Here is a 15927-nt window from a genome sequence, read left to right as displayed (position 1 = left end):
CACACACACACACACAGCACTGGACCAGGCTGAGAAACACTATACAGAGAAGCTCTGTAGTAAATACTGACAGAATCCTGATGCTCATTGTGATAGAGTCCTTGTGTCATGTATGTCAGGGAGGATACTAAAACCCTCTTTCTCTCTCTCTCTCTCTTTCTCTCTCTCTCTCCCTCTCTCTCTCCTCCTCTTCTTTCTATCTCTCTCTCTCTCTCTCTCCCTCTCTCTCTCTCTCTCTCTCTCTCTCTCTCTCTCTCTCTCTCTCTCTCTCTCTCTCAGGAGGATGAAGCTGGCCCAGTTCGACTACGGGCTGAAGTGTTCTGACATCGCCCAGCACACAGAGGGCATGTCCGGCAGGGAGATCTCCAAACTGGGCGTGGCTTGGCAGGTCAGAGTTCAGCGCTCCACCTCACCTCACCTCACCCTAGTCCCTCTAGAATAGCGTTAGTGCTGTGTGTCGTGTGACCTTCACAGGGCTGATGATGCCAAGCAGCGCAGCGTGTGATTGGGTGATCTGAGGCAGTCTAGCCCCGCCCCCCAGCCAAAAATAGAGGCAGCGTTTGAGAAGGGAGCTTGATTTCATTCCACTGTCCTTCTGTGGATAAACGTGATGGAGGTTTTATATTTGACAAATACCCATTATGAATATTTATTATCAAAATATCTGTATTGTATTTAACCGTCTTGTTAAAAAATATAATAGTCTATAATTTCCACGTGGAATATGTAAGGGATGACATATGGCCAGCCGGTCATTATCGAAAAATCACAGCCCGACAGTGAGTTTAGTAACGAACTGACTGTCTGGCCATACGCTGTCCTGCTTATTACACGGTTACTTACCAATGACATTATACTCATAGGCCTAACTTTTAAAGGAGAAGGCTCTTTTTCGACAAGACTGGACTTTATTTACAGCATATCAACATATCAGCGTATCAGCATGGAATGTGTTACCCTTAGCGATCGAGAAATAACGGTAGAATGCGCAATCGTCCAATCAGAATGGAGTATTTCAGAGAGCCGTGTAATGATCCGTGGCGTGGTCTCGTCCTATAGGCTGCGGCCTACTCCTCGGAGGATGGCGTGCTGACGGAGGCCATGATGGACGCCCGGGTGCAGGACGCGGTCAAGCAGCACCTCCAGAAGATGGACTGGCTGCACAGAGACCAGGAGGCGTCCGCTGAGCTCACGGGCGCCACGCCCAGCCAGGGCGCGGCCCCCGAGGGCGGGAGCAAGATGGGCTTCAACCTGCCCCGCGCCCAGGACGCCATCGCTCCCCCCCAGGACGCCATCGCCCCCGCCCCGCAGGCGGAGCAAGACGAGCCCGTTGTCACCGGGGAGGAGGTGAAGGAGGAGTCGACCCTGCCCACGCCGGCCGAGGGAGGGGGTGCAGGGGAGGGGCCGGGCCAGGCCAAAGGGGAGGGGCTAGAGAGTATAACCCAGACTGAAGCCGCCACCCCCAGTGAGGGCAAGGCGGGGACAGAGGGTAAAACCACACCCCCTCCCCCACCGAAGGATGGGACTCCAGTTTAACATCAGGAGACTGAACTTGTAGAATAACGCAGGTGACGCCTCCTGTCCACTCGTCTGTAGTCTGGGTGTGCATGTCTGTCCATCCCTCCGTCCCTCTGTCCGGCTGCCTGTCCCTCTGACAGATGAAGACAGGAGGGAGACAGGAGAGACACTAACCAACCTTTCATGAAGCAGATAATCACGCTGGGGAGACCCGACCCTCCGGCAGGTCTAATATATTACATGAGAACATTCCGGAAGTGGAAGTTTACTTGACAGATGTTCTGAGCACTGACACGACTATGGAAATGAAATGTTACACTGATTAGTGTTTTTATGAAGAGTAAAATAATATTTCTTACAACGGTTGCATGTTTGTGATTATTAATAATGTATAAAGGCTGTTATGCTGCAGTATGGCTGTTCTTAAGATGATAATCGTCGGGGACACGGTGGAGGGAGAAAGAGTGGGATTGGATGAGGTCAAGATTGGATGAGGCTGGACCCCGTTCCCTAGAGACGGTCACTGTGACGACCGCCATATTTCACAGTAATAGGCGCGGTCCTCAGACAGGCGCTCGTCCTGCACGGCCATCCCAAGGACGCGTCCCCTCACTGGCTCTGCTCCGCGCCCTTGACTGGGCTCTGGGAGACAGGGGGACAGTCAACCCCACACACACACACACACACACACACACACACACACACACACACACACACACACACACACACACAAAGACACCAGAGTGGTTTTCAGTTAAGCACCATTTAATGAAAAGTAAAAAACAACCCTTCAACTGAAGAGGGACTGAACACCCCAGATCAGATCCCAGATCAGATCCCTGAACACCCCAGATCAGATCCCTGAACACCCCAGATCAGACCCCTGAACACCCCAGATCAGATCCCTGAACACCCCAGATCAGATCCCAGATCAGTCCCCTGAACACCCCAGATCAGACCCCTGAACACCCCAGATCAGACCCTGAACACCCCAGATCAGATCCCTGTTTTTAATCCACTTCATCTCCAAGCAAAATGTCCCTGTTTCTAGTAGGATTCACCAGGATATGAAAAATGAAACAAACTGATACTGATGCTTCCATTGGTCCTTTAACACCTCCTAGTCCTAGTGGGTCTCCTCCTGGGAAGCTCCAGTCCACATTGAGAGAGCTCTGCTAGTCCAGTCCAGAGTGTCTCTCTGCTAGGGAGGTCCAGAGTGTCTCTGCTAGGAGGTCCAGAGTGTCTCTCTGCTAGGAGGTCCAGAGTGTCTCTGCTAGGAGGTCCAGAGTGTCTCTCTGCTAGGAGGTCCAGAGTGTCTCTGCTAGGGAGGTCCAGAGTGTCTCTCTGCTAGTCCAGTCCAGAGTGTCTCTCTGCTAGGAGGTCCAGAGTGTCTCTCTGCTAGTCCAGTCCAGAGTGTCTCTCTGCTAGGGAGGTCCAGAGTGTCTCTCTGCTAGGGAGGTCCAGAGTGTCTCTGCTAGGGAGGTCCAGAGTGTCTCTCTGCTAGGAGGTCCAGAGTGTCTCTGCTAGGAGGTCCAGAGTGTCTCTCTGCTACAGTAGGAGGTCCAGAGTGTCTCTCTGCTAGGAGGTCCAGAGTGTCTCTCTGCTAGGAGGTCCAGAGTGTCTCTCTGCTAGGAGGTCCAGAGTGTCTCTCTGCTCGTCCAGTCCAGAGTGTCTCTCTGCTAGGAGGTCCAGAGTGTCTCTGCTAGGGAGGTCCAGAGTGTCTCTCTGCTAGGAGGTCCAGAGTGTCTCTGCTAGGAGGTCCAGAGTGTCTCTCTGCTACAGTAGGAGGTCCAGAGTGTCTCTCTGCTAGGAGGTCCAGAGTGTCTCTCTGCTAGGAGGTCCAGAGTGTCTCTCTGCTAGGGAGGTCCAGAGTGTCTCTCTGCTAGGGAGGTCCAGAGTGTCTCTCTGCTAGGAGGTCCAGAGTGTCTCTGCTAGGGAGGTCCAGAGTGTCTCTCTGCTAGGAGGTCCAGAGTGTCTCTCTGCTAGGAGGTCCAGAGCGTCTCTCTGCTAGGAGGTCCAGAGTGTCTCTCTGCTAGGAGGTCCAGAGTGTCTCTCTGCTAGGGAGGTCCAGAGTGTCTCTGCTAGGGAGGTCCAGAGTGTCTCTCTGCTAGGAGGTCCAGAGTGTCTCTCTGCTAGGAGGTCCAGAGTGTCTCTCTGCTAGGGAGGTCCAGAGTGTCTCTCTGCTAGGAGGTCCAGAGTGTCTCTCTGCTAGGAGGTCCAGAGTGTCTCTCTGCTAGGAGGTCCAGAGTGTCTCTCTGCTAGGAGGTCCAGAGTGTCTCTCTGCTAGGAGGTCCAGAGTGTCTCTCTGCTAGGGAGGTCCAGAGTGTCTCTCTGCTAGGAGGTCCAGAGTGTCTCTCTGCTAGGAGGTCCAGAGTGTCTCTGCTAGGGAGGTCCAGAGTGTCTCTGCTAGGAGGTCCAGAGTGTCTCTGCTAGGAGGTCCAGAGTGTCTCTCTGCTAGGAGGTCCAGAGTGTCTCTCTGCTAGGGAGGTCCAGAGTGTCTCTGCTAGGAGGTCCAGAGTGTCTCTCTGCTAGGAGGTCCAGAGTGTCTCTCTGCTAGGAGGTCCAGAGTGTCTCTGCTAGGGAGGTCCAGAGTGTGTCTCTGCTAGGGAGGTCCAGAGTGTCTCTCTGCTGGTCAGGTCCAGAGCACCGGTTAAGAAGGGAAGCCTGAACAGTGTTTAGTCTCTGACGTGGAGGATATTCAAAACAAAATAGTTTATTGTCCAATAAACGGATTTTCCGTTCCAAAATCATACCCACTTGTGCTGGCTCAGCTAGACTCCTGTCAGGTGGTCAAACCAAGCAGCTGGTCTCAGAGGTCAGAGGTGTCGGGGGCTGTGGTCAAGCCTGGCTGGTCTCAGAGGTCAGAGGTTACCGGGGGCTGTGGTCAAGCCTGGCTGGTCTCAGAGGTCAGAGGTTACCGGGGGCTGTGGTCAAGCCTGGCTGGTCTCAGAGGTCAGAGGTTACCGGGGGCTGTGGTCAAGCCTGGCTGGTCTCAGGGGTCAGAGGTTACCGGGGGCTGTGGTCAAGCCTGGCTGGTCTCAGAGGTCAGAGGTTACCGGGGGCTGTGGTGGCCGTTGTGGAACAGCTTCTGTTTGATGTGGACCGTGTTCCCTGTCGAGTCGTCCAGCTGTCTGAGGTGGACGCGTCTCCGGAGGTCTCTCAGATTACAGAACCGGGGAACCCAGGCCCAGGACACCCCGTCTGGACGCCACGGGGACGGACGAGGTAGGACAACAGAGAACGGGGGACAAGAGAGGACATGTCAACAAAACATCCAAGAGAGGACATGTCAACAAAACATCCAAGAGAGGACATGTCAACAAAACATCCAAGAGAGGACATGTCAACAAAACATCACTGTTGGAATAAATAATAAACACCTTGAGGTGGAAGGAAAAACAGGAGGAAGTGAGAAAGAAGACAGAAGAGAGATGGAGAGATGGAGATTCTAAAGTTGTTCAGAGAAGTGAGTCGATGTTGTATTCAGTTGAATAAATGATTTGAGACGTTGGAGCAGGGGAGTGAGTGTGTGTGTGTGTGAGTGTGTGTGTGCGTGCGTGTGCGTGTGCGTGTGCGCGTGCGCGTGCGTGTGTGTGCGTGCGTGCGTGCGTGTGTGTGTGTGTGTGTGTGTGTGTGTGTGCTCTCTCAGGGATTAAAGGATAGGAAAGATCACAATGAAGCCGATAAACCTGTAGATGAGTCATTCTGCACCTTCCTTCCAACCACCCACCGTGCTTCCTACACTGCAACCAGCTGAATACACTAATAAACTAGTCCCACAACCAGCTGAATAAACTAATAAACTAGTCCCACAACCAGCTGAATAAACTAATAAACTAGTCCAACAACCAGCTGAATAAACTAATAAACTAGTCCCACAACCAGCTGAATAAACTAATTTGAACGATTCACTCACTGGACGATACATTTCTTTGTGCTGAGCAGCATGTGTGAGGGTTAGGGTTAGGGTTAGGTGTGGTCTGAGGCTGTGTGGACTCACCGCCATGGCTCTGCTTGACCCTCCAGCCCCGGAGGGCGGCGTGCAGCGCTCGGTCCAGCCACAGCAGGGCCCAGCTCAGGCAGAAGCCCAGGAGGAGGCCCACCACCAGGTCCATCTCCTGCTTGGACACACCGGCGCTCACCTGGTAGTTTCCTCCAGGGTCCAGCAGGGACCCGGCCCCGTCGTAGGGGATGACGTGATGCACACTGTGCCTGGGATGAGAGAGAGAGAGAGGGAGGGAGGGAGAGGGAGAAGAGAGAGAGGGAGGGAGGGAGGGAGGGAGGGAGGGAGGGAGAGAGAGAAGAGAGAGAGGGAGGGATGGAGAGAAGAGAAGAGAGAGAGAGGGAGGGATGGAGGGAGAGAGAGAAGAGAGGGAGAGAGAGGGAGAGAGAGGGAGAGAAGAGAGAGAGAGAGAGAGAGAGAGGGAGGGAGGGAGAGAGAGAGAAGAGAGAGATTGCAGTGAGGGGATTCAGGTCAGGGTGAGCTATATATAGAATGAATAATTGTGAATAAGGTCCATAGAGAGACATGACATTACATAAGGGCCTAATTAAATACATGCAGTGTAGGATGGAGGTGGGTGTGTGTGTGTGTGTGTGTGTGTGTGTGTGTGTGTGTGATATATTGATGAGCGTGTGTGTGTGTGTGTGTGTGTGTGATATACTGCTGAGCGTGTGTGTGTGTGTGTGTGTGATATACTGCTGAGCGTGTGTGTGTGTGTGTATGGGTGTGTATGGGTGTGTGTGTATGGGTGTGTGTGTATGGGTGTGTGTGGGGGGGTGGTAGGGTGAACAGCTGCAGGGCAGCACAGGAAACGCATCACTAAACATCTGGCCTCTGAGCCCCATGGGAAGGAGAGGGGGGGGGCGGACCGGACCACCAGAACCCCCGCTCCACCAGAACCCCCCCTCCACCAGAACCCCCCTCCACCAGAACCCCCCCTCCACCAGAACCCCCCTCTACCAGAACCTGCACCCTCCATCCCCCTGCTACACTAACCGTGCCTCCCAGAACACCCAGAGAGAGGGTGAGATAGATACGACCTGAAATAGAGGAGGAGGAGGAGGAGGAGGAGGAGGAGGAGGAGGAGGAGGAGGAGGAGGAGAGGGGGAGGAGAAGGAAGAGGAGGAGGAGGAGAAGGAAGAGGAGGAGGGATATTCGTCTATGTCTCCTGTTGAACACACAAGATTCTGTACAAAACATGTTGTTTTGGCGTAGCCCACTAGGACCAACTAAACACGCCTCACCCCGACCCCCCAAACACGCCTCACCCAGACCCCCCAAACATGGCCTCACCCGGACCCCCCAAACACGGCCTCACCCAGACCCCCCAAACATGGCCTCACCCGGACCCCCCAAACACGGCCTCACCCAGACCTCCGAGGGCAGAGGGGAGGAGAGAGGGGAGGAGAGAGGGAGGAGAGAGGGAGGAGAGAGGGAGGAGAGAGGGAGGAGAGAGGGAGGAGAGAGGGAGGAGAGAGGGAGGAGAGAGGGAGGAGAGAGGGAGGAGAGAGGGAGGAGAGAGGGAGAAGAGGACACCACTGATCACTGATCATTAGACTCACGAGTCGAACATCGACCTGTTACAACTGGTTCTCAACAACATTCGAACAACATTGTGTTCAATGGGACATCCATCTCAAGTGCGGGGACAGTGAGACGTGCAGAGTGATTGGGTGTCGGGGTGATGTTACACGGTGGTCATTTCCGGTCGGGAGGATGCTAAAGGTGACTTATCAGGACACCAACATTTGGATCGTCAATCTAGAATCCATCCACATGCGCGTCATTCTCATTGACGTCTAGAAGAAAGTGAATAAGGGTCCAAAGTTGACCCCATGCTGTCAGCCGTTGGTGTCTCAACGACATATTTATGAGGATGGAAATGATTCGTTCAGGCGGTGACAGCTGTCAAAACACTGAACAGCCTTTCCCCGTTTTTGTTACTGCAGCCATCCAGATATATTTCCTAAATAAATATAAAAAGCTCTCCTACAGCCTACACAACAAGAAAAACAACATTCTAGCTCATTCACCCTCTCCCCTCCCAAAAAAAGCTTTAGAAGCAACACAGAGAGCGCATGTCCCTGACATCTTAAAACGACTTGGATCTAGACATCATGGTGTAACTTGCAACCTTCCTGAAGAGGGTTTATGTTACCTTCCACAGCTGCACCGGCAGACCCGGTCCTCCCCTCGCACACACGGGAGGATGAGGTTGTGAAAACGGTCCAGAAGCGCGTTCATGTCCGTTAAACACGCGATAGCCTGAAAACAACCAGTCAATCAGCTGCGACAAAACAAACACACGAAATATCCACGAGAAAAATGCCTCTGATGCAAAACACTCACTATTACATGAGACTATCAATTAATCTTGGATTCTCTGATTTAAAAATGCCTCCCCAAAAGTCAGGTGCTTGAAGAGAAAATAGTTGTGGGTTGGAAGAAGAACGTCGTTCTGTCCAGGTAGGTGAGTTCCTCTTACCATCACGAAGCAAGAACCCACGACCACGAAGATCATGGTGGCTGTTGATCGCATCAACTTCTTACGCGCTCCTCGGTTATAACCCTATGAGAACAGATGCGTGTGGATACCCGAGAACCAGCCCCGACTCAGCGCGCCTCGACCCAATCCTCATCTATCCTCCTCTATCCTCATCTATCCTCCTCTATCCTCATCTATCCTCCTCTATCCTCATCTATCCTCCTCTATCCTCATCTATCCTCCTCTATCCTCATCTATCCTCATCTATCCTCCTCTATCCTCATCTATCCTCCTCTATCCTCATCTATCCTCATCTATCCTCCTCTATCCTCATCTATCCTCATCTATCCTCCTCTATCCTCATCTATCCTCCTCTATCCTCATCTATCCTCATCTATCCTCCTCTATCCTCATCTATCCTCATCTACCCGTGACATGATGAAAGAGCCTCTCGTCTCTGGGCTGATCGCTCACCGGGGGAGAGACGGATGAGGAGGAGGAGGAGGAGGCGCTCAGGAGGAGGAGGAGGCGCTCAGGATGAGGAGGAGGAGGCGCTCAGGATGAGGAGGAGGCGCTCAGGATGAGGAGGAGGAGGCGCTCAGGAGGAGGAGGAGGCGCTCAGGATGAGGAGGAGGCGCTCAGGATGAGGAGGAGGCGCTCAGGATGAGGAGGAGGAGGCGCTCAGGATGAGGAGGATGAGGAGGAGGCGCTCAGGATGAGGAGGAGGCGCTCAGGATGAGGAGGAGGAGCTCAGGATGAGGAGGATGAGGAGGAGGCGCTCAGGATGAGGAGGAGGCGCTCAGGAGGAGGAGGAGGCGCTCAGGAGGAGGAGGAGGCGCTCAGAGCTGTCAGCTGCACGGTTCGAGGTGCAGTGATGCTACGTTACAAGAGGACAGCAGAAAGATGGCAGGATGAGGTCGAATTCCAACAACGCCAGGATGTGAATCACCTCACGGGAAACACATCATTACGCGTGATAATCTAGTCGCTTTACAATCAGATACAGCCTCCAGAAACTTGATCCAGGACTCCCTCTTTCTCTCTGGCACTCACTCTTTCACTCACTCATAAATCTCTCTCTCTCTCACACACACACGCACACACACACACACACACACACACACAGCTATTCATGTATGCTGAACCCTCTGTTAGTGTTGAGGCTGTGTTTGTCACAATCCAATCACCTAAATGCAACATCTATCAGAGCAAAGGAAGCCTGGGTAAGATGAATGTGTCGGAGGGGATTGGACCATGGTAGCCTACCGCCCACCTACCATGGTACCACCAGCCTACCACCATGGTACCGCCCGCCTACCACCATGGTACCGCCAGCCTACCACCATGGTACCGCCAGCCTACCACCATGGTACCGCCCGCCTACCACCATGATACCGCCCGCCTACCACCATGGTACCATCAGCTTATTATATGGTACCACCAGCCTACCACCATGGTACCACCAGCCTACCATGGTACCACCAGCCTACCACCATGGTACCACCAGCCTACCACCACTACGAACAGTCTTCCTCTCATCCACCATCTCATCCACCCTCTCATCCACCCTCTCATCCACCCTCTCATCCACCATCTCTCAGCAGCACCATCACACACAGCAGATCAGGATGTTCAGTGACCTACTGGAGGTCATCCAAGGGTCAAGGCTGAATCCTTTCAAGTCAGCACAGTTGAGGGGGGCTGATAGGACGCTGTCATGGGTCACTCTACATATGAGGATGATGTCTCTGGGGATCTCATGGGTCACTAAGTGGATGATGTCTCTGGAGATCTCCCTTCTCCTCAAACCACCGCCCCATCCGTCATCCTCCCGTCTTCAAGTATGACCTCCGTTCTTCAGTCAGGTCCTCTTCTCTAGGGCGCCCCCACCTGGATCGCAGCGCCCCCACCTGGATCGCAGGTGCAACTACACAGCCTTGTTCAGTGATGTGTGGTGGTCAGACTACAGGGTCCATAACTCCTTGTGCAGGACAGTTGGGGGTTGTAGTCTAGGACAGTTGGGGGTTGTAGTCTTTTCTAACTTCACCCATCTTGCTCATGTGAAGCCAGAGGAAACGCACAGCTCGTCTGCACAACGCAGGCATCAGCGAATTACTAATAATAATCACAAAACCAGCGACAAAATGTTTTCCTAGAGATGTTTATTCCTTTACTGGATTCATATTATGTACATACTGAAATTCAGGCACTCTGGACTGAGATCGCAAATATTACAGTTCATTCTTTTACATTTACAAAAGAAAAAAATAAGATTCTAAGCCCCTGAAAGGCAAACTGGAGTTTAAATATGAATTAACACATAATAAATGGAAACATGAGTGTGTTGAAGAGCGCAGGTGTGTTTGGTTACTCATCATCAGCCCCATATTCAGGTAAACTCCTCCCAAACAGCGCCCCCCTCAGACGGTCACACACTCACCCCAAAACACCCCCTCTGACCCCAAAACACCCCCTCTGACCCCAAAACACCCCCCTGATCCCTCAAGTCACAAATCATACAGTCAATAACAATTCATTCTCAAAAGGAAAACTCAAAAATCAGCATCAATGTGCAACACATAAAAAAAAATCTCCCTGCTGTCGTTCAAAGGGATTAGATGATGATTGAGAGAAATAAGAGGGTTGGTTGTTGATGTGAGGAGACAGGGGTCAGTTTCACTGTGGGCGGGAGGGGAGCCCTTGGGCTGACCTTGGCCATGAGATGGAGGTGCCAGAAAGATGAGCCACATCTCTGAGAGAGCAGCAGCACTGTCCACTCTTATCCCAACCAACAGCGCGGGTATGAAGCGCTTGTGTGTGTGTGTGTGTAGGGGCATGGACTGGGAGCAAGACGTGTGTGTGTGTGTGTGTGTGTGGTCAGGGCCCGCGTGGCAGAGGGCAGAGGTCAGAGCAGCGTCAGTAGAAACACACAGTATGGAGGAAAGGTCTGTTGCTTTTGTCCTCAAACTCCTGCAGCAGCTCGTCCATCTCGTTCTCCATGTCGTCCGTGTGCTGGATCTGAGAGGGGGGGGGGGGGGGAGAGACAGAGAGGGAGAGAGAGAGGGAGACAGAGAGAGAGGGGGGGGGGGGGGAGAGACAGAGAGGGAGAGAGAGAGGGAGACAGAGAGAGAGGGGGGGGGGGGGGAGAGACAGAGAGGGAGAGAGAGAGGGAGACAGAGAGAGAGGGGGGGGGGGGGGAGAGACAGAGAGGGAGAGAGAGAGGGAGACAGAGAGAGAGGGGGGGGGGGGGAGAGACAGAGAGGGAGAGAGAGAGGGAGACAGAGAGAGAGGGGGGGGGGGGAGAGGGAGAGAGGGGGGAGAGGGAGAGAGAGGGAGACAGAGAGAGAGGGGGGGGGGGGGAGAGGGAGAGAGGGGGGAGACAGAGAGATTGGGGGACAGAGAAGGAGTCAAGAAGACTTTTATTTGCCATTCAGCACACTCTTTAACACACACACAGGAATACTTACACAGACACACACACACACAAGCAGGAATACTTACACACACACACACACACAAGCAGGAATACTTACAGTGACACACACACACACAAGCAGGAATACACACACACAAGCAGGAATACTTACACACTGACACAGCTCACAGATGAGGAAGGCCCCCAGCGTGGCCTCCTCATGGTTGTCCTGGATGTCCACGTTAATGACGTGGACCGGCTGGAAGGTCTCCTGCTCCCGGGAGCTCAAGTCTTAGAGGGGGGGGGGCGGGGCGGGGCAGATAGGGGGGTGAGATGGGTGCAACAGTGCTTGAAATGCAGGTAGCTGGTTCCTGGGCCTAAACAGACACGCTGCATGTCTGCTCTTCCAAACTGCATCTATAGACTCTTGGCTCTATAAATCATCTATAAACTCAAGGTGTGTTCAACAGGATACATTTTCTAATGAAGACGGGCAAATAAAAGGTCCTCACCTTCCAGGACCTGGTCGTAGACGCGCTCCTCGCAGGTGATGACCAGGTCAAACTGGTCCTTGCAGCTCTGGAAGCGCTCCGGTCGCGCTTTGATGCGCTTGTTGCGGTCGAGCATATGCAGGATCCCATTCTGGGTATAGCTGAGGGGTCAGGGGTCAAGGAACACGGCAGGTAGGAGGAAAACGCGCAGCACTTCAAGCACAAAGGAATAAGCATCGCTACCATTCACCTCTACACGCAACCACATGCATGCTATCGGACGGGCATCTCAGAGGGGAAGTGTTAGATATTTTGGAAATCCACCATTAAATCTATAGAATCATTGTTAAGGCAACATCCTGGAGATCTATGAAAAAATGAATCCAGCTTAGAGCGTTTTACCCTCAGTTACAGGATTTGTGAGGCAAGCAACACTGGCCTCTAGTGGCCAAAACCATGTATGACACGTATGGACATTTTGAGAGGCCATTTGCTTTTTACTCAATTGCTTACCATCTGTGTATGATAAAGCTAGATCAAATTACACCAACAACTGCTATAAACTAACACTTCAAAAACTAACACTTCAAATACAAATTACACATATGAATCATGATGGCTGTTATAATTTCGTTGTAACATATTACTTAAAATAGTGGATATAATGCAAAACATTGACTGCAGTACGTGATATTGATCATGAACATGACTCCTCAGAACAGCCTAAGACAGAAGGTGAACTAGCAGTAACTCAGGCTTTTCATTGAAGATCTAGATAAACTCAATTCTGGACATTATGCAGCAGCAGATTCTGTACAAAGCTACTTGTTTACAGAAGAGAGTAACCTTGGTTTGTATTCTTTATTTCCAGATCCCCAACATGGCCAGACTGGTGGATATCTGAAAGAGTACTGAGGCCAGAGCAAAGTGAACATCTAGTGGATTTATTCATCGCTCAATAAACAGCTCCATGGAAATATCACTTCAGTAAAAAGAAGGTCTCACCTGTTATCACAAGATGTTGCGTGGGAACATGATGTTTCTGTATTAGAACCCTTTCTCTGCTTGCTGAGCACATTTGAGCCAATAACACCCACCCCACAAGCAAAATTATCCTAAGCTGGAACCCAATTACTCAAGTGTATAGTACTCAAGTGTACAGTACTCAAGTGTATAGTACTCAAGTGTATAGTACTCAAGTGTTTAGTACTCAAGTGCATTTTACATCTACATCAACAACTAATCACCCTTGGACAGACATTTCCCTCCCCCGGTACCTATGTGCATGTTGGGTTGCCGCGAATTTGTTCATGCTCATGTATGCGTGTGTGTGTATGACCCGTGTGTGTGTGTGTGTCGGACCCGTGTGTGTGGGCTGTGTGTGTGCGCGCATGCGCGAGCGCTGGGGATACAGTTCCTTGTCCTTGCGGACCAAGTCGTTGTACATCTGTTCATATGTGGTTTTGAAGTCGTACACATTGGGTTTATCCGGGGCCGGACCAGGAAGCTTCACGTGAGACCCCGTCCCAAAAGAGCGCACGGCAAAGCCCCGCTTACTGCAAACACAGGAAGAAGAAACAGCCAAGATATGAGTCATCACAAAACATCTTCACACAGAAACACATGTAATAAGACTTTTAGAAGATCTACTTAACAAATTAGCAAAAAAGGACCTGACTTAGACACTAAGCCACAGGAATCCTGATGACCATTAAACTGTGATCAGCCAGATGCTTAAAAATTACCCCCTTGACTGGTTTAACATATAATCTTAAATCTGATCATGTGTTGACTTGGTAAATTCAGTTAAGATCAGTTCAGTCACATTCAAGTGTAAAAGTGTGCCCTATGCCGTTTGGTCCACACCAAAGTTGAGTTTAGAAGAAATATCCTTCAAAATCTGCCTCTTTTCCTTGTAAGCAGGGTTGGTGGTTTAGTGAAATCTATCGACTCTAATGTTGAGAGGTGGGTTGCCTTTCGCTTCTCTCAGCCTGGGAACAAAGGTTCCAGCCCAGACCTTTCTAGAAACGTCGGTTTAGCACATGAACAGTAGCTAGCCTAGCTCTGGTGGGTGAAAAGTAATCTAAACATGTTCTGGACTGGAACCAGACCAGTATAAAGGACTGGACCCAGACCCAGGATAAAGAACCAGACCAGTATAAAGGACTGGACCCAGACCCAGGACAAAGAACCAGACCATTATAAAGGACTGGACCCAGACCCAGGATAAAGAACCAGACCAGTATAAAGGACTGGACCCAGACCCAGTATAAAGAACCAGACCCAGTATAAAGGACTGGAACCAGACCCAGGATAAAGGACGTTGTGTCCTTGGATCCAGACCCAGTATAAGACTGGAACCAGACCAGTATAAAGAACCAGACCCAGTATAAAGGACTGGAACCAGACCAGTATAAAGAACCAGACCCAGTATAAAGGACTGGAACCAGACCCAGTATAAGACTGGAACCAGACCAGTATAAAGGACTGGAACCAGACCCAGTATAAGACTGGAACCAGACCCAGTATAAAGGACTGGAACCAGACCCAGTATAAAGGACTGGAACCAGACCCAGTATAAAGGACTGGACCCAGACCCAGTATAAAGAACCAGACCAGTATAAAGGACATGTTGTTTTTGGATCCAGGTCTACGTTGCAGCCGCGCTGCGGAAATGGTTGACGTTCGTTTAGATGAACGTAGGAAACCTGGAAGACCTGGAACATTCTGGAACATTCTGGAACATTCTGGATCCAAGATGAAAGATCCTAAAAATGAACTCGGAAGTCGAGATAGCGGACTAGTCTTGAAGAAAAACCCCATTATTATCAGCTCTGGCTTGACTAGAGAGACCGCATCGGTCCCGTGACTAGAGACCCAAGCTGTGAGATTGTGATCTGCGGTGATCTGGGCCCGTTGCGACCAAAGTGGTCGGTTTGTCAGCCGGTAGTGAAAGCGAAATGAGCCGGTAACGGGAAAGCGGAATGAGCCGGTAACGGGAAGGACCGGTAACGGGAGAGACCGGGGTGGCTTCGTGTCATGGCGTCGTCGTTTAACCGTCTTCTCATTACCTCAGGATGTTGTGCGCCTCCATGCTGCGGTTCTGGTTGCTCGAGCACACAACCGCCACGCGCAGCGGGTGGCTCGGCATGGCGGCTTCTGAGGAAACTGAGGTAAAACTATTCAATCTGGCGGTTATTAGGGTGAGTTAACTACGAAAGAAGCTCGACGGAATCAAGGGGAAGGCCTCGGGTCTAGCTCGGTTAACTGACTGCGCGGAGCTCAGTAGCTTTGCTGTCTCTTCTTCCTCCCAGCTCTGGTTAAAATGGCGAATGGGGAGTTTTCTTTATCTGGACTTTACCACATGACGTCATGTAGGGGCGGGACTTGGCGCTGCGACGATTATGACGTCACCTAAACGTTAAACTTCCCTTTGCGAAAAAATCACGCCGTCATTTCTCTCCTGAATATTTGTAAATCAATTTATGTACACTTGCACTTATGTAAGTGTGTGGATTTTTTTTTTTTTTTTTGCTGCTATCATAAACAGATAAATAAAACCCCATCACACAGTGAGAGCTGTAAGAGAGCTGACTTTAAGAGAGTAAAATCAGGAATTTACCACAGGTAGACAGGCTTACGCACACACACACACACACACACGCACACACACCACACACACACACACACACACCACACACACACGCACACACACACACACACACACTGACTAAGCCAACTTTTGGGGACATTTTATTGACTTTCATTCAATATCCCCTAATCCAACCCCTGACCATAACCCAATTTCACATTCCATCCCCAATCAACTGATTTCATACCTACATTTGTCCCTAAATGTGGCCTAAGTCAAGAACACACACACACACACACACACACACACACACACACACACACACACAGGGAGATATTGAAAGAAAGGGAGATATTCACATCACATAATTGCAGTGTTCTTTATTGGCTGCACATATGGGTTCTGAACATGGGTTCTTTTGCA

General features: G+C 51.1%; 3 protein-coding genes across 3 annotated transcripts in view; 1 reads left to right on the top strand and 2 right to left on the bottom strand.

Moving 5' to 3' along the window:
* Nucleotides 1-1703, top strand: part of atad3 (ATPase family AAA domain containing 3) — an 8266-nt gene extending 6563 nt beyond the window's left edge. The window contains exons 15-16 of the mRNA XM_084460643.1: nt 280-388; nt 1060-1703. Of these exons, the coding sequence (XP_084316769.1) occupies nt 280-388; nt 1060-1536 (586 nt within the window). The 3' untranslated portion in view covers nt 1537-1703. The remainder of the gene's footprint in view (nt 1-279; nt 389-1059) is intronic.
* Nucleotides 1704-4570: 2867 nt separating this feature from the next.
* tmem240b (transmembrane protein 240b) lies at nt 4571-8042 on the bottom strand (the record flags this gene model as incomplete). The annotated part of the gene is made up of 4 exons (XM_084460757.1): nt 4571-4719; nt 5519-5730; nt 7680-7786; nt 8007-8042. The coding sequence occupies 4 exons, from the start codon at nt 8040-8042 to the stop codon at nt 4571-4573; spliced, it is 504 nt and encodes a 167-aa protein (XP_084316883.1).
* A 2450-nt stretch (nt 8043-10492) lies between these two features.
* On the bottom strand, nt 10493-15225 carry ssu72 (SSU72 homolog, RNA polymerase II CTD phosphatase). The gene is made up of 5 exons (XM_084460646.1): nt 14984-15225; nt 13325-13468; nt 11934-12073; nt 11594-11712; nt 10493-11024 (listed from the first exon to the last, which is right to left on the bottom strand). The coding sequence occupies exons 1-5, from the start codon at nt 15061-15063 to the stop codon at nt 10923-10925; spliced, it is 585 nt and encodes a 194-aa protein (XP_084316772.1). The 5' UTR covers nt 15064-15225; the 3' UTR covers nt 10493-10922.
* Between the last annotated feature and the right edge of the window lie 702 nt (nt 15226-15927).

Source organism: Borostomias antarcticus (assembly GCF_949987555.1).
Source record: "Borostomias antarcticus genome assembly, chromosome: 33".
NCBI classification, from domain to species: Eukaryota; Metazoa; Chordata; class Actinopteri; order Stomiiformes; family Stomiidae; genus Borostomias; species Borostomias antarcticus.
Note: the sequence above shows the minus strand (reverse complement) of the source record. Positions and strands in the feature narration are given on the sequence as shown.

Excerpts from the sequence above, each read along its gene's own strand:
- ssu72 (XM_084460646.1), bottom strand. The coding sequence starts at position 15,063 with ATGCCGAGCCACCCGCTGCGCGTGGCGGTTGTGTGCTCGAGCAACCAG. Across the intron at positions 13,469-14,983 it reads GAGGCGCACAACATCCTGAG|TAAGCGGGGCTTTGCCGTGC; the intron begins GTAATGAGAAGA and ends CTGTGTTTGCAG. Across the intron at positions 11,025-11,593 it reads TCTGTGAGCTGTGTCAGTGT|ATCCAGCACACGGACGACAT; the intron begins GTAAGTATTCCT and ends CCCCCCTCTCAG.